Source organism: Mus caroli, chromosome 3 (genome assembly GCF_900094665.2).
Source record: "Mus caroli chromosome 3, CAROLI_EIJ_v1.1, whole genome shotgun sequence".
Taxonomy (NCBI): domain Eukaryota; kingdom Metazoa; phylum Chordata; class Mammalia; order Rodentia; family Muridae; genus Mus; species Mus caroli.
In genome coordinates, this window is record NC_034572.1 from 102768260 (window position 1) to 102786676 (window position 18417).

At 43.3% G+C, this 18417-nt stretch overlaps 1 protein-coding gene and 1 pseudogene across 1 annotated transcript; both read left to right on the forward strand.

The window, feature by feature from the left end:
• Window positions 1-62: 62 nt before the first annotated feature.
• On the forward strand, window positions 63-524 carry LOC110291903 (annotated as a pseudogene).
• Window positions 525-6827: 6303 nt separating this feature from the next.
• Window positions 6828-17643, forward strand: Taf13 (TATA-box binding protein associated factor 13). The gene is made up of 4 exons (XM_021158586.2): window positions 6828-6905; window positions 8031-8109; window positions 13327-13424; window positions 16585-17643. Exons 1-4 carry the CDS (start codon window positions 6879-6881, stop codon window positions 16753-16755), a joined length of 375 nt encoding a protein of 124 aa, XP_021014245.1. The 5' UTR covers window positions 6828-6878; the 3' UTR covers window positions 16756-17643.
• Window positions 17644-18417: the final 774 nt, after the last annotated feature.

An 18417-nucleotide genomic window follows, 5' to 3' on the forward strand; every position in this document is an offset into this window, starting at 1 on the left:
GGTTCTGGGTCGCAGCAATGGCAGTGGCGGCGGGCTGGTAACGCGAAGGTGGGTTGAAAGGAGGAACAGCAGCAGACATGCAGACAGCACACACAGGTTTAAGCCACACTGCAGATGGCGCCGATGGTCAGACTAGCCGCTGCTGTCCTGGTAATGCAGGCACAAAGGCAGTTATTCCCAGTGGAGCTCACCCTGTTGCAAGAGCACTGGAAGCCTCCCGAAATTCCAGCAAAAGCACGGTGCCTTTAACCCAAAGGCCTGGAGTCGGACATCACAGATTCGCCTTCTTCGCGCCTTTCCCGACCTCTTTGGAGGCAGAAATCGCCTGTGGGTCCCTCGTTCCAGATGTCGAACCACACCGAGGACTGGTAGGGAAGGAGCTTAAAGTGAGCGGCTGCCTGCTGGAGGTACGCTGGATCGCGGAAGATTCTCGCCTCCTCCGAATTTCCATCATCAACTTTCTTGACCAGCTTTCCCTAGTGGTGAACACCATACAGCTCTTTGTGCCCCCAGTTTCCTATTAAGCCTGGCTGGGGACCCATGTCTGACCTTATCTCCGCCTCCTCCTAAGCAATACAATTTTCCCTAGGGAAAAGATTCTAGAAATAGTAACTACTACATAAATGTGGGGCCTAATATTGTTTTCCTGATTTGCTCCCCAGGCACTTAGGAGCCATTTGATCTGGTGTTTCAATGTTGGTTGCTGAAGAAAATAAAGCTATGTTGCTAATCTGCATTTGAGCTTAAAAAAAAAAAATTGGGAAAGTACTACCTTTGAGCTTGCTGGAAGCCTTGTCTCTTGCCAGAGATGGGTGTTAGTCCAGGAGTTAAGGTGCCAGGAGCCCAGTGACTTCAGGCTGTTCTCTCTTGAATTTGAAAAAAAGGAACTCATAGCCCACAGAGAGTGAGTTTAAAAGTTTTCTCAGAGGAAGCTTAAGAGAAAGAAGGCAGAGCTCCTGGACAGCAGGGCCAAACACCAAGAAGTGGGGTACCTGCCATCAAGCTGCTAGCCTGGAGGATTTTAATCATGGCTAAAACTAAAATGAGGTGTTGGGGATCGAGTGGTCACTTCAGTTGGCCCACTCATGAAGTATTTAGGAATTTCCTCCTGGTTTCATGTAGGTATTCAAGCATAGTTTACAAAGCAGGAGATTCATTTAAGAGAAGAGCCTTAATGTGGAAAAAAACTACTTGCTCTAGGTGACTGTTGTGGTTTGAATAAGAATGGCCCTCATAGGCTCCTGTATTTGAATGTTTAGTCAACAAGGAGTGGCACTGTTTGAGAAGGATTAGGAGGTGTGGCCTTGTTGGAGGAAGTGTGTCACTGGGGGGTGGGCTTTGAGATTTAAAAAGCTGCCCCACCCGCAGGCACAGTCTCTCTCTGAGTCTATGGATCAGGGCATAACTCTTAGTTCTCTAGCCTTTGCCTGTCTGCCATCATGCTCCCTCCACCAGACTTCCCGACATGATGAGAATGAACAAAGATTTTGAAACTGTAAGCAAAGCCCCAATTACATGCTTTTCCTTTGTAAAAGTTGCTATGGTCATGTCTCTTCATAGCAACAGAATAATGACTTAGACAGGTTCTTACCCTCAAAATAACTAACTAGTTTCTATCTCCTTGCCAGCTGCGCATGCGCTCGCGTGTATGTGTGTCAGGCCCAAATTCCCCAAACTCCAAAAGGTAACCCAAATATCTATAGATGAGCTCAATCTGGACTCTAAGAGGGTTTCCAGCAGCATGGTAAAAGCCAGCATTCCTCGGGAACTTGTGAAGCCGGCTACTGTCTATCAATAGGAGTCATCTCCTAGCAATCAAAGCACATGAAGGCCTCCAGGCCCCCTCAGTATTATAGTACCTGTTATGTAGTTCAAAGTCCATCCTAGCATCTGAGCTCTTCTCATTTCTTCCATTACTCTAAACTTCCTCTAGTTCCCGGGCTTCCCTCCTGACAGCTACTTATCCTTCTTGAAATGCAGCATTTTTCACGATTCTCCCCTTAGGTTCCTGCTCCTGCTATCTCAAGATGCTTTCTTTACTTTCTCCCACATCCCTAGCCCTGGCCTTGTCCAGTCTACTACTTTCTCTCTCTTCTCTGGACTCTTCCAGATGCCTCTGGCTGTTCTTTTTCTCATATCTACAATAAAAACTTCCCATACCAGGAAGCAACTATGTTGTCAGTTTATACATATATATCTATTTCTACTGTATAAGTGTATACATACATATTGATTTCTCCCATATAAGTATTGCATCAAAGCCAGGAAGTGGTGGCACATGGCTTTAATCCCAGCACTTGGGAGGCAGAGGCAGGCAGATTTCTGAGTTCGAGACCAGTCTGGTCTACAGAGTGAGTTACAGGACAGCCAGGGCTATACAGAGGATCCCTATCTCGAAACAAAACAAAACAAAACAAAACAAAACAAAACAAAAGTATTTACCAATCAGGCATGGTGGTGCATGCCTTAATCCAGCACTCAGGAGGCAGAGGCAGGTGGATCTCTGTGAATTTGAGGCCAGCCTGGTCTACAAAGTGAGTGGAGGAAACCCTGTCTCAAAATCAAACAAACAGGGTCTGGAGAGATAGCTCAGTGGTCAAGAACACTGACTGCTCTTCCAGGGGTCCTGAGTTCAGTTCCCACCAACCACATGGTGGCTCACAACCATCTGTAATGAGATCTGATGCACTCTTCTGGTGGGTCTGAAGACAGCTACAGTATACTCATATAAAAAAAAAAACTTTTTAAAAAATAAATCAACCAAAAAAGTATTAACCAGTATCCATGGCATGCTGAGGGCTTGTTAGATTTTGCAGACAAAATTAAGACCCTGCCTGCCAAGAGAACAAAACATACTGGGTAAGACAGATGAATAAACAAATTTAAGAATATACATTATGCCGGGTAGTGGTGACACATGCCTTTAATCCCAGCACTTGGGAGGCAGAGGCAGGTGGATTTCTGAGTTTGAGGCCAGCCTGGTCTACAAAGTGAGTTCCAGGACAGCCAGGGCTATACAGAGAAACCCAGTCTCGAAAAAAAACAAAAACCAAAAAACCAAAAAAAAAAAAAAAAAAAAAAAGTGAAAGAATATACATTATATATGTGACATTATTTTTTATTCTGTAGAATATTTGCAGACTATTTTTAAATAACATTAAGAGAGGGTCTGAAAGTAGGTACTTGAATGAGATCCTGTAGGTAGCTGGGGTCCAGACAGGTCTGTGGAGCTTCAAAGCTCCCCTCTGTTTGTTACTGCATTGCCTCAAATTTCTGTTCTCTCCACCCATATCCATCTTTGAGGATTTTGTCCCAAGCATTAGGCTTTTGTCTTGCTGGATCACCCGGATGGCCTCAGTGCGGTCTGTCCCGGACAGACATGTTTCTTGTCAGGCTAAGGCCTGAGTCACTCTGGCTCTTAGAGCACAAATTCAAGGAATAAACAGAGCCCCACTGGACTGCGGCATCTCAATTCATGCTTCGTCAGTTCACCTCAGCGGACACCGGAGAGCTGCCCGTTCTTGCCAAATGCCTGTCAGTCCAGAACAGTAGCCTGTTTGTTAGAATCATTGTGGTCATTGTGGTGAATGCCAATCAGTCTTGGGGACCATGACCAGAGCATTCTGGTTTAACCCAAGGATAAGTTCAGTCCCGAAGGCGCAGCGTGCAACAATAGCTTCTTTTGAATGAAAACTATTTGAAAAGGGATTTCAAACAGGCATTCATGGATGCTACGCACATTTGTTTCGTTTCCAGACTTTTAAGTGTAAGGTATAAGCTAACCTTAGGGGTTTCTCAAGAGATGGGTGAGAAACAGACTGTTTTTCATTAGTTTAAGGTTTAGGAGAAACTGCTTATAGGTAAGCCACAGATAGAGAGAAACAAGCAGGAAATGGGGCAGAAAGTGAGAGTTGTCAAAAACCAAAACTAAGTGCCACAGGAGGATGAAGGAGACACTGCCTTCAGTCAGAGAAGGCTTTATGAAAGAACAGACTGTTCACTGGGCCTGAAAAGCATGCAGCCTCTCTCAATAGGAAGAAAAACATTCCAGTGGGAAAGGAGCCTTGATCAAAGGCTGGGGAGGGAAAGTTCAAGACCAGTCTGGAGCACGCTGCATTTCTTTCTTTACTAGCTCACTCCGTGCATCCCTCTTAGCTGAATTCCCGCCCACTCCAAGGAGGCTTCCTCAGACATCGGCTCCCTGACCCCAACAGACGCTTAGAAAGTATATGCCATCAAATTCATGAGCCGGCTACGCTGTAATGTTCTCTTGTGTTATTTGTCATTTTATGGATCCTGAATATATTTGGCAGTTGCTTGTCAATTATTTGTTTCGGGGGCTGGGAGATGGCTCAGTGGTTACCACTTGCTGCCAAGGTTGACATCCTGAGTTCAAGCCCTGGAATCCAGGTGGTGGAAGGAAGGAAATTGTCATTTACACAAGCACCTCCGGACATATGTACAGATGCACACAACAGACAGCAAAGGAACAAACAAGTGAATGTAAAAAACTTGAAAATCTGTTACGTGAATAGCTGAGTGTGGTCATACATATGGAACTGGAATGTCAGAATTTGTGAGGAAGATGTGACACACTTTTCCTGGGGAGGCAACACACACACACACACACACACACACACTTATGCAGGCACACATATCTATTAGGTCAGAAAGGGAGCCAAGAACAAACCCAAGTAACAATTGCACCAATGTCTTACCTGGTAACCTGATTGAACTTTGTTGGGATTACTAACAGTAATGGGTGAGGGCTCACGTATGAGGGATGGAGATGACTCAAAAGCAACTGCATCACCGCAAAGCCCACTGCAACACAGATGATAACTCACAAAACCTGCGCCCCTGCAGCTCTGAATGCAGCTGGCAGGGAGCTGGACTGGCTGTGACTCCCTGAGTTGTTAATGACTCTGTTTTAAGTTGCTGGGGTCAGGCTCTCAAAAATCATGTGTTTCTGTCCTCCAGATATGTGAGATATGAGCCTCTCTCTCCCTCCTGTGTGGAATATTTCAATCCAGAGAAAATTGGCAAACGACAGTATAGCAAATAAATGATTGTCAGCCATTGCTACTCCGTTTTCTAAAGGTCCTCATTTTGGTTAATTTCTGTGGGTCCTTGCCCTCTGAGCCCTGTCCACCCTCAGCAATGGCTGGCTATGAGACGTTTTTTTCTGTCATTTGACATCTTTCCTCCAACTCTAAACTGGACTCTGGAGTCCACTCTAAACTTGTAGAAGAAGCACGGGGCTGTTCACTCTGCTTTGCATCTGTTCTGCTCATTTGTTTTTCCCAGTTTCCGTTTTGGAGTTTGAGTTAAGAGGGTTGAATTATCCATGCTTCATAGTTTATAGCCTGATAGCATAAGTGTCTATAGTCCTTTCCTTTTTATTTATACATATACATATTTATACATATTTATTTATGCCCTATTTCCACCTTTTCTGTGTTGCCATCTTTCTGATACATTTAATGTCTCTGCTTTTTGTTTTTGTTTTATTTGTTTGTGTGTTTTGGTTTTTCGAGACAGGGTTTTTCTGTGTAGCCTTGGCTGTCCTAGAACTCACTCTGTAGACCAGGCTGGCTTTGAACTCAGAAATCCGCCTGCCTCTGCCTCCCAAGCCTCCCAAGTGCTGGGACAAAAAGCATGGACAACCACTGCCGGGCTTTGGTTTTCTTGTTTTGACTATGTAGCCGTGGCTGGCCTCTAACTCAAAGAGATCTTCTGGCTTCTGCCTCTCGAGGCAGGGATTAAAGGCATGTGCCACCACACTTAGTTCTTTCTTAATTTTAAAATATTTTCTTATTATTGTGTATGGAAGCCAGAGGACAACCTTGCAGAGTCTGTCTTCTCACCTTTCACTTTTTATACAGGTCCGAGGGATTGAACCTGAGCCTTAGGCTTATTCCGCTAGAGCTTTTACTGACGGAACCATTTCTCTAGCACATCTTTTGTAATTTTAAAAAAAGCAAAAAATGGCTGGGCGGTGGTGGCACACGCCTTTAGTCCCAGCACTTGGGAGGCAGAGGCAAGCGGATTTCTGAGTACGAGGCCGGCCTGATCTACAGAGTGAGTTCCAGGATAGCCAGGGCTACACAGAGAAACCCTGTCTTGAAAAAAACAAAAAACAAAACAAAACGAAAAGCAAAAACAACCTTCCAACCCAAACTACATATATAATTATGCGTATTAACGGGGGCAGGAAAGATTGCTCCGTGGTTAAGAGCATTGGCTGCTTTTCAAGAGACTTGAGTTTGATTCCCAGCCCCTATATAGCGGTTCACAATCGTCTAACTCGAGTTCCAGGGAATCGGTTGCTCTCTTTTGGCTTCTTTGGTGCTGTGCACACATGGTACACATACTTGCTGGCAAAACACCTATTTACATAAAATAAAGTATATATATATAATTATATAATAATATAAATATTATATATAATATCTATGGGGCTTGTGTACTTGAGTGGATCAACCCCAAAAAGTCATCCTATTCCATCAGAGCTGGAATTACAGGCATTTATGAGCCTCCATAAGTATGCACAAATTTATCATTTATGTTTTCTGAGACATGGGCTCAAGAAGCTTGAGCTGGTCTCGAACTCGAAGCCCTCTTGCCTCTGCCTGCCAAGTGCAGAGATTTCCCGGCGCAGTATACCACTCCTGGCTTTTTGTAATTTTTAATTCCTCCTTCAGGATTCCATACGTAAGAACACGTCACTGACTTCCAGCCAATCCCAAGGCCGGGGTTAGGAGAATGAATGTGCACGCCTCTCTGCGTAAAGCCGGCCAGGCCGGAAGTGACGCACGTACCTTATAAAACTCGCCAGCCGCCGGTGGGCGGGTTCAGAAGGCTGGCGAGCAGCTAGCATGGCAGATGAGGAGGAAGACCCCACCGTGAGTGAGCGCCCGTCTCAGCCTGGTTCCTCACTCCCTCGGGATCACTAGCGGAGGCAGAGTCTGACCCGCTTGTGCCTTAGGGAATCCCGCCGAGAGTTCGGGGGCTCCGCGGTGTTTCCCTTTTTAGGTTTACCTTAGTGCGTGGGACAGGACGGGAAGGAAGAGTAGAAAGGGTCTCTTTTTGACCTGGATCTTCCCGACACTAACACATCTACAGGGTCATAGGAGGTCAAAGCTGATTAAAGCGGAACCAGCAGCCCAGATGCTGACAAAACTAGTGAAGATAGCGGAGAAACGATGAACTAAAGACAGGAAGCTTGGGATCCAAATTCTCCTTTGGCATCGGTTTTCTTGTAGAGTCCAGCCCAGTTAAGGAAAGTTTTTAGCCCTGTATCAGTTGCTTCCGATGACAGCAAAGAGTAGATTTTAAACTACCAGGTTTTTACAGTAGTCTTGCTTAGCAGTGTGACAATTAAATTGGCTAAAACCAAACCCAGAACCTGAGATCGTTAGAACTTTACACACGCACGGTGTAAGGTTGTTAGCAGCCGTAATATAAAAGCCTTCTTGCACGGCTTGAGAATTGGACTAGGGCTTATGAGCCCTTTGGTGCTAGGTTTTGTGCAGTTTGTTTTAGCTTATCACTTTCGAAAATGAAAAAGGGTCATTGGGCGTGGTGGCTCACACCTTTAATCCCAGCACTCAGGAGCAGAGGCAAGCGGATCTCCGTGAGTTCAGGCAGACAAGCGCACATAGTGAGACCACTTTGTCTCAAAAAAAAAAAAAAAAAGTTTAGAGAGATAACTTTAGTGCTTAGGAGCATTTGCTGTCACATCTGGCAACCTACAGCGATTAGACCTAGTTTGGCCTCTATGGGCAACTGCAGGCACATTTATGTAGGCACACACAATACACGTAAATAATAAATGCCTTTCAAAAAAAAAAAAAAGATGAAATGAAAAGAGTGTGGGAGGTGTAGCTCAGTGGTCAAGCATCTGTTTAGCATTGTGAGCTCCTGGGTTCAATTCACAGCACTCCACAAAGAGGGTGAGCAGGAGGAGAGTCGAGGGAATATCACGCGCCCTGCAATCATTTGCCATGTCCGTATTTTTACATTTCTAGTTTGAGGAGGAGAATGAAGAAATCGGAGGAGGAGCGGAAGGTGGCCAGGGGAAGAGAAAGAGACTTTTCTCGAAAGAATGTAAGTTGTACTTTCTAGTGTTTTTATTACAGGTGCTGAAAGCTTTTGAACATGTCTTTTCAGAGTAGATATATTGTTCTGCATATGTTTGTTTATATGGACAGTGTTCTCAGAGTTGCCTATAAGGTTGCCTATTTTTATCTTTGGTGTTTGTTTGTTTGTTTGTTTGTTTGTTTTAAAGATAGGCTCTGTATAGCCGAGGCTATACTGGTGCTCACTGTTTGGCCCATGCTAGCCTTGGGTTGGTGGTAGTCCTCTTGCTTTAGCCTCTCAAGTCCTGGGATTGCAGGTGTGCATCCCATGGTCAGTATAAGTCTCTATCATGTCTACTAATTCTCTCTGTGTGACATAAAATAATGAATGTGATCACCCCTGCCCTCCTTCTTGAGGCAGGGTTTTTGGTTTGTTTGTTTTTGTTTTTGTTTTAGGTTTTTGAGGCTTGGTTTTTCTGTGTAGCCCTGGCTGTCCTAGAACTCTTTCTAGAGTTCAGAATAGATCAAGATCTGCTAGTTTTGAACTCACAGAAATGCGCCTGCCTCTGCCTCCTGGGTAGTGGGATTAAAGCTGTGAACCACCACCACCACCCAGCTAAGGCAGGGTTCTTAGATCCCAGCATGATTTCAAACTTGGTATGCAGATGCGTGTAACCTTGAACTTCTGCTCTCCTATCTGTTTCCCTGGCTCTAGATGTACAGGCATATGCCATGGTTCCCAGTTGACATTTTGGACGTTGTATCCCTCTTGTGTCCACCTTTCAAATGATGTAAGTTGAGGCTTTGGACTAAGGCATTGCTCAGAGCAAGAAGGTGATGAAGTGTGCTATGGAGATGACAGTGCACTAGCCTTCCATCGTGCTCCTTAAACAGACAGGTAGCCCTTGGGGCAGCAGCAGGGTGAGCGGTGTCCTCTTGTCGTGCCCATACTAATTCCTGAAAGGCCCCATGAGACTGCACTCTCCATCCCTGTAACCCAGGCTCCTTGGCTGAGCCTTGGGAAGTACAGCGGCAGAGATTTATAAATGCCTGAATACAGTAGGATTGAAAAATTCTAGAAACTGCAAGATCAGCCTTTAACTCTCTAAATCTTTTTTGATCCAGCTCTTGGGAGAGATAGGGACGGGAGAATCTGGAGTTCAGGGTCCTCCTCAGTGAGTTTGAAGGCAACTTCGGCTGTATCTTACAACCATAACAGAGACATCTTCTCCAGTACCTTCCAGTTTCGTTCAAGTCTGACCGTTTCCCATTCTGTCTCACTGATGCTAGTTACGTGATTTGTGTGTGGTTTTCCTCCTTATTATGTGGACATATGAAAACGATCCTTACACTAAAGTGCTCTAGAAATGCTATCCACCCTGCTGCTTGTCCAAACCTTTAGTTCATTTTCAACTGCTCTACTTTTGTGATGACAAAAATTTGGAATCTTCGCAGGCTTCTCTCACTGACTTAATAGAATCTTCATGTCTCTTCTATTTTTGCTGGGTTTTTTTTTTTTTTTTTTGGACAGGGTCTTGCTGTGTGGTCCAGGTTGACCTTAAACTATTGTTTCTCTTGTCTCCACGATTCCCTCCTTCTACCATGTGATGGTACTCAGAAGGTACCAGGGATGGAACTCAGGTCTTCAGACTTGGCAGCAGGTGACCTTATGTGCTGCGCTATCTCCCTGGGCTACCATATTATTATTATATTACATCATTTTCCCCCTTCCCTTTCATCCCTCCAAACCCTCCCATATACTCCTCTTTGCTTTTTCAAATTCATAGGCTCTTTATTAATTGTTGTTGTATATATACACATATGTACATACACTCTCTCTCTCTCTCTCTAAGTATGTCAGTACAACTTGCTCTGTTTGTTTTCAAGGGCTTACCACTGGTTTGGACAGCCAGTTGGTGTGCTCAAGGCTGGGAAGACTACTCCACCCTTTCCCAGAATTCCTTAGTTGCCTGCAGTTCTTCTAAGAGAGTTGAAGCCTCCTGGGCTTCCCCCACTCCACGTTAGCGTATCTGTTTTTGTTGCCCTGGCTAGCTTGATTGTTTTGAGACAGGGTTTCCTATAGCCTAGGCTGCCTTGGCACTGAACTTGAACTTCTGATCCTCCTGCCTTTACTTCCCAAGTGCTGAGATTTCAGGGGTGTGCCACCATAACAGTTTTATTCACTTCTGGGAATCAAACCCAGGGCTCTACGAATGCTAAATAGGACCTTCCTGACTGAGCCGCATGCCCAGCTCTACAGGTTTCTTTTTCTTAGTGTAACATGGAGTTTCAAAGGATCTACTGTCATTTGTCTATGCCTTTACTAACCCTTTGGCCAAATATGTGTATCTTATATAACAAATTTTCTACTCCCAATGAGATAGGTGAATTATGCCCATCAAAATGTTAGTGATGGGCATCTTCCTCAAATATTTAAGGAAAAAACGGCTCGTAGTGGGAAATGATAACAAACATCACTTTGGCTAATGATCAGAGCTAGCATCATCAATGATACATTGGCATATACCCCTGATCTGAGAGTGTCTTGACTTTGGTGTTCTGTCAATAGCATGTCAAAGCATTCTAACCTCAGTGTAATCACAAGGAACCAGCAGACAGGACCGTCTGCAATATCTGACTAGGATGCTTGTTGAGGACTTAAAGGACAGGGAAGAGATAAGGAGTTGCCACAGGTTGGATGGAACAAACTATAGAGGTGTAATGGGTAAGCAGAGTAGAGTCTGATGGGAGTCTGAAAAAGAGGCCTGGGCACTGTAGCTCCATGGTAAGAGCATCTTCCTAGCACGTGTGAAGCTCTGGTAGGGGATGGGATTGAAACAAGGAACCTGAACAGAAAAATCAGTACAATCTGAATAAGGTACTAGTGTTAATTTTTTAGTTTTGATGAATATTTGTTATATAAAAGTAAGGGGAAGCTAGGGGCATATGGGAACTCTCCTTTTTTTTTTTTTTTTAAACTCATCTGTAAGTCTAAAATTATCTCTTAAAAAGACAAGTTTTAAAACTAGAATTCAAAATATATATAGAATTTTGGCTGCTCTAGTTGTTTTCTTCCTTCTGTGTTGGGACCTAAAGTCTCTTGGCATTGTGAACCCATCAGATAACTGTACTCCAAGCTGGCTTCCAAGTCCCACCATTCATTTCTTCTCTTTGTTGCTTCTGCCAGTTTGTTTTGTTTTTTGTTTTCGAGACAGGGTTTCTCTGTGTAGTCCTGGAACTCACTCTAGACCAGGCTGGCCTCAAACTTAGAAATCCATCTGCCTCTGCCTCCCAAGTGCTGGGATTAAAGGCGAGCGCCACCACTGCCTGGCCAGTTTTTACTTCTAAAGAGGAATTATCCTAAGGCTGGATATAGTGATATACACCTATAATCCCAATACTCAGGAGACTGAGGCGAGAGGATTCTGAGTTTGAGGTCAGTGTGGGTTACACTGACAGACACTGTCTCAAGTCCCTCTCCTCCCAAGTAGTTAGTTAGATAATGATAATAGTCATAAAAGTAAAAACTATGGGGCTGGCAAGATGGCTCAGTTGGTAAGAGCACTGACTGCTCTTCCAGAGGTCCTGAGTTCAAATCCCAGCAACCACATGGTGGCTCACAACCACCCGTAATGAGATTTGATGCCCTCTTCTGGTGCGTCTGAAGACAGCTACAGTGTACTTAATCTTTGGGCCAGAGCGAGTGGGGTTGACAGAGGTCCTAAAAATTCATTTCTCAACAACCACATGAAGGCTCACAACCATCCATCTGTATAGCTACAGTGTACTCATATACATAAAATAAGTAAATAAATCTTTAAAAAAAATAAAAAATTAAAACAATGTGAAAGGACGTGCTAATGTACTTATTTCTGTTTTTACAAGTATATTCTGCGTTCCTTTAAAAACAATTATAGTTGGTCATGGTGCTGCTTGTCTTAACCCCAGCACTAGGGAAGCAGAGGCAGGTGGATCTCTGAGTTCTAGGCTAGCATGGTCTATTTACTGAGTTCCAGCTCAGCCAGGGCTACATAGTGAGACCCTGTCTTTTAAAAAGTATTTGGTGGGGCTGGAGAGATGGCTCAGTGGTTAAGAGCACCGACTGCTCTTCCAGAGGTCCTGAGTTTAATTCCCAGGAACCACATGGTGGCTCACAACCATCTGTAATGGGATCCAGTGCCCTCTTCTGGTGTGTATGAAGACAGTAACTAACATATATGAAATAAATACATCTTAAAAAAAAAGAAAAAAGTTGTTGGTGTATGTGTGGGTGTGCACGTTGGTGTATGTGTGGGTGTGCACGTGCCAAGGCACACTGGGAGCAGAGGACAACTCTGAAGTTGATTCTCTTCTTCTGCCTTTATGTGGGTTCCAGGGCTTGAATTAGGTCATCAGGATTGCACAGCAAGCATCGTTTTGTTTTGTTTTGTTTTTGAGACAGGGTTTCTCTGTGTAGCCCTGGCTGTCCTGGAACTTACTTTGTAGACCAGGCTGGCCTCGAACTCAGAAATCTGCCTGTCCCTGCCTCCCAAGTGCTGGGATTAAAGGTGTGTGCCACCACCGCCAGGCTGACAGCAAGCTCTTTAGCCACTGAGCCATCTTGCTATCTTTTCAACTTCCTCTTTTAAAAACAATTTTTTAGGGCTGGTGAGATGGCTCAGTGGGTAAGAGCACCCGACTGCTCTTCCGAAGGTCCAGAGTTCAAATCCCAGCAACCACATGGTGGCTCACAACCATCCGTAACGAGATCTGGCGCCCTCTTCTGGAGTGTCTGAAGACAGCTACAGTGTACTTACATATAATAAATAAAAATTAAAAAAAAAAAACAAAACAATTTTTTAATCTGGGCAGTGGTGGTCCACACCTTTAATCCCAACACTCAGAAGGCAGAGGCAGGTGCATTTCTGTGAGTACGAGGCCACCCTGATCTTCAGAGAGAGTTCCAGGACAGCCATCCATGGCTGTTACACAGAGAAACCTTGCCTTGAAAGGTGTGCGTATGCATATGTGTGTATGTGTGCATATAATAACATTGTCTTACTGCATAGACAAGCCTGGACCAAACTAGGTCCACTTGTCTCTGATTCCTGACTGCTGGGATTAAAAACCAAATAGTACCATGCCCAGCTATAATTGTGTTTGAACCATTGTTTATAATTGAGTTTAATCCTAGTTGGTATGGAAAGTATACTGGTGGCTTCATTGGTCAATCTCTGAGTCAAGCAACACTCTTGCTCTCTCGCAGTGCGCTGTATGATGTATGGGTTTGGGGACGACCAGAATCCTTACACAGAGTCCGTGGACATCCTCGAGGACCTTGTCATAGAGTTCATCACTGAAATGGTAAGACGCTTTGTAACTATAACTTCTCTGTTGTGGTTATTTTTGTAACTGTTAGTTAATTGAAGATTTGAAGTGTTAACCTTTAGATAACACAAGCACTTTTGAAGTAACCTATCCATTAGAGTGCCTGCTTTGTGCAAGTTCCTGGCTTCTATTTGCCATTACTCTGAATATCACATAAATGTATCCCAGCACTTCAGAGCTTGTTTTATTTATTATTTATTTATTTAACTTCACTTGGTGTGCACAGGTGTTTCGCCTACAAGTATGTCTGTGTATGGTGTGTGTGTATGGTTCTCTCAGAGGCCAGAGGAGGGTGTTGGAGTCCCTGAACCTGGAGATACAGATACTTGTGAGCTGCCTTGCGGGTGCTGGGAACTGAACTCCAGTTCTCTGGAAGGATCCCAATGTTCTTAAGGACTGGCATGTTTCTACAGCCCCTGAGTTTTAGTTGTAAAAGCATAATATCCTTAAGTAAAATTAAAAGTACTGCCCATGAGCCGGGCGTGGTGGCGCACGCCTTTAATCCCAGCACTCGGGAGGCGGAGGCAGGCGAATTTCTGAGTTCGAGGCCAGCCTGGTCTACAAAGTGAGTTCCAGGACAGCCAGGGCTATACAGAGAAACCCTGTCTCGAAAAACCAAAAAAAAAAAAAAAAAAGTACTGCCCATAATCTCATCCAGCCTAAGATCTTTTTCTTCTAGTATTTATTTAAAGGTATGTACAGTTCATGTAATACCTTTGGGATTTTTAAAAAATTATTTCATGTGCATTGGCTTTACTGCATGTATGTGTGTGTGTGTGTGTGTGTGTGTGTGAGGGTGTCAGATCCTCTGGAACTGGAGTTACAGACAGCTGTGGGCTGCCTTGTAGGTGCTGGGAACTGAACCCAGGTCCTCTGGCAGAGCAGCCAGTCTAACATCTTGGATGACCACTTTTATGGTTTTCTTCCTTTCCTTTGTGTGGTTGTATTAGCAGGGATGGGGTTACTGAGTTTGGTCATTTTTAGTTCTTATGAGTGCTCACCCTTTACTTTAGGCTATGTCTCCTTACTACAGAATAAAAGTGAAAAGATTACTCAGCCAGGGCAGAGGCTGGTTGGTGTGTGTGCAAGAGCCTGCACATATGGCAACTATTTAATCCAGTTTAACTCAGCTCAAGGAAAATATTAGCTGTAGCAGTGCTAGATCATGCTAATATGAACGTGTGAGGCCCTGGTTTCAGTCCTCAGCACCACATTAAATGACAGAGCCTGACATGGTGGCTCATACCTGCAATCCCAGAATTCCAGAGATAGAAAGAAGGATCTACTACAAGTTAAAAAATCCAACCTGGTTTTTGTAGTAAGTTCTAGGCCATTCAGAGCTACATAACAACAGACAAACAAACAGAACAAACAAACAAACAAACAAAAAAACACAAAGCAGCCAGGCATGAGAAGATGTCATTTCAGTGTGCTCAGCATTCCTCAGCATTCAGGAGGCTGTGGTAGGCGGACCCCAGTTTTTTTTTTTTTTTTTTTTTTTTTTTTTTCGAGACAGGGTTTCTCTGTATAGCTCTGGCTGTCCTGGAACTCATTTTGTAGACCAGGCTGGCCTTGAATTCAGAAATCCGCCTGCCTCTGCCTCCCAAGTGCTGGGATTAAAGGCGTGCGCCACCGCCCGGCTCTCGGACCCCAGTTTTAAGACCAGGCTAGGTTACACAGTAAGACCCTGTCTCAACAAACAAAACCAAAGCCAAGCATAATGGTACATGCTTTTAATTCTAGAAGTTGTAACAGAGGCAGGAAGATTGCCTCATTTGAGACTAGCCTATATTCCGGGATCCTGTCTCAATAAAAAACAGGAATCAGAGACAAGTTGGTCTGAGTTCAGGGCGAGGCTGGTCTACATAGTGAGTTCTAGGTTATATAGTGAAACTCAAAAACATATCTCAAAAAAAAAAAAAAAAGCAGCAACAAAAACAATATTACCGTTGTATCTCCAAGTATAGATTTTGATATAAAAGGCTTAAGCAGTCTTAGGACCAGACTTACTATTTAGCCTCCATAAACTTTCCTTCCTTCCTTCCAGCCTACTAAAGCCTAATTGATATTATTTGCCTAATCTCTATTACCTATTCATTAGCCATCCCCAGAACATTTAACAAGACAACCTCCTGGAAGAAAACCAAACCAAACCAAAAAACTTCACATATATCATACAACAAAACAGAAGTATCTTCAAATTTGCTATGTTTTAGCCTCTGGCTGTTCTTTTTCTCATATCTACAATAAAAACTTTCCATACCAGGAAGCAACTGTATTGACAGTTTATACATATATATCTATTTCTACTGTATAAGTGTATGCATACATATTGATTTCTCCCATATAAGTATTGCATTAAAGCCAGGAAGTGGTGGCACACGCCTTTAATCCCAGCACTTGGAAGGCAGAGGCAGGCAGATTTCTGAGTTCAAGGCCAGCCTGGTCTACAAAGTAAGTTCCAGGACAGCCAGGGCTACACAGAGAAACCCTGTCTCGAAAAGCCAAAGAGAGAGAGAGAGAGAGAGAGAGAGAGAAATTTGCTAGGTTTTGTTGTTCTGGTCGGTCTATCTATCTATCTATCTATCTATCTATCTATCTATCTATCAGTAAGGCAGGGTCTTACTATATAACTCTGGCTGACTTGGAACTTGTGCAGACCAAGGCTTATCCTGAACTCCTAGAGATCTATCTGTCTCAATCTTCCAAGTGCTGGGATTAAAAGTACACATCACTCTGTCCAGCTAACTTTGGTAGTTTTAGTGTCCTTAATGAAAAAATAGCCTATAAAGCATAAAGAAAATGCTGCTAAGTATGAAGAAAAAAAAATGGATAAGGAGGGCTGGAGAGGTGGCTCAATGGTTAAGAGCACTGACTGCTCTTCCAGAGGTCTGGAGTTCGATTCCCAACAAACACATGGTGGCCATAACCATCTGTAATGGGATCCAGTGCCCTCTTCTGGTGTGTCTGAAGACAGTGTACTCACCTACATAAAATAAATAAATCCTAAAGGAATAAAAGAGATAAGGATATGATCAGACAGATGGTTCACAAATGTAAACACCAGCACGATTAACAGCAAATTAAAACACAAAAATATTTAACCTTTAAAAATTCATGTGTTTCCTTGTCATAGACTCACAAGGCAATGTCGATTGGAAGACAAGGTCGAGTGCAAGTTGAAGATATTGTCTTCCTAATTCGAAAGGATCCAAGGAAATTTGCTAGAGTTAAAGACTTACTAACTATGAATGAAGAATTGAAACGGGCTAGAAAAGCTTTTGACGAAGCCAACTATGGATCTTGACACCGTTCGTAATTCCCGAGATTTTGGTATTTTCTGTGGAAGCCATACATTGAAGTTGTTGTCTGCAGTAACATGATAGCTCGGTATGCAATGAAAGAGGTCTTCAACTCGAGCCTCTCGTTGCCTGTCTTTATCTGACCATATCTGAATTGCTTCCTGGCTTTTAATAACTCCTAAGTTAAAGCATTGCAAACCATGCGGTTCCACCCGGAAGGGTGGAAGTAGTATTTATTCTTCTGGTAGACGTGTGTGTTCCAAGCTGTATACCATTGCTGCATAACATACAATCTGAATGTCCTTTTGATTTTATAAATGGTGAGGCTGTGCTTTGTGTATCTCAAGGTTTTAGAGGACAGTGGTGGGGGAAGTTATTAAAGAGAATGAACTGGCTTGTGGGTTTTTTTTTAAGAAACAAAATTCTTGACTTAATCATTTGTTTTTAATATTCTTTTCTAAAGAACACTTTTTTTTAAAGAAACTAATATTTGCTAAGTGTTAGCAGTCCTCGTCTTCCTTGACTGTAAAGCCTCCAATACAAATGCCTCAGTAGTGGGAACGGCAGGGCTTATAGAGCTGATGCCAGCACAGGTGTTTCTGTCTGTGCTCTAGTGACAGAAATGTAAGTACTTTCAATGTGAGAACGGAGAGTTGATTAAACCTGTATGTGGCTGTGCAAACCATTTTCGTGGTTCAGGCTTTGTGTGTAGTTCACTTACGGTATTAAATTATTATTCTGCTTAGCTTATAATAAGGATAATTGCATTTAAAGAGGTTACTGAATGTTACTCTGAAACTTACTGGTGCTTTTAACATCTAAATCAGTACTTAGGGAAATACTATCTGTTTAATCTACTGATACAAGGAATAAAGAATGAGGAATTAAACACATCAGTACTTGAGTTTGTGTTTGCTTGTTTGTGCATGGTTCTTATGAGACAGGGTTTCTCTGTGCAGCTCTGGCTGTCCTGGAACTAGCTTTGTAGAACCAGGTAGGCCTCAAACTCACAGAGATCCATCTGCTTCTGCCTCCCTAGTGCTGGGATTAAAGGCTTGCACTATCACACCATGCTGATTTTGTGATTTAACCCCTTCTCAGGATACTACACCCACTACTGTATGATAGTCCTAGCTCTTTGCTCTGGTTTTCTGTTATTTTTATATTGCACCTCAGTTGATGATGAGATTTAATGCATAACTGGACTGATCATTTTATTTAAAAAAAAAAAAACATTGAAAAGGCTGGAGAAAAAAAAAAACAGTTGAAAGGGCTGGAGACAGAGCTCAGATAGGTTAGAGGTTAAGAACATTGGCTGCTTTTTCTAGAGGGATGTAGGTTCAATCCTAGCACTCAACATGGTGTCTCACAACCATCTAACTCCAGTTCCAGGCGATCCAGCGTCCTCTTCTGGCCTTCTCAGGTACCAGGCAAGCAAGTGGTACACAAACATGCTCACAAGAAAATACTCATATACATAAACTAAAATGTACAAGAAGCAGTTAAAGTTACCTCACTCTATAGTAAAATAAAAAATGGCAGCTGAGTGCTGACAAGATGGCACATTGATTAAATGGACTTGTTACCAAGAATGGCAATTTGAGTTTAATCCCTTGGACCCAGATGGTGGAAGGAAGAACCACTTTTGGGTTCTGCCTTTGGGTTGG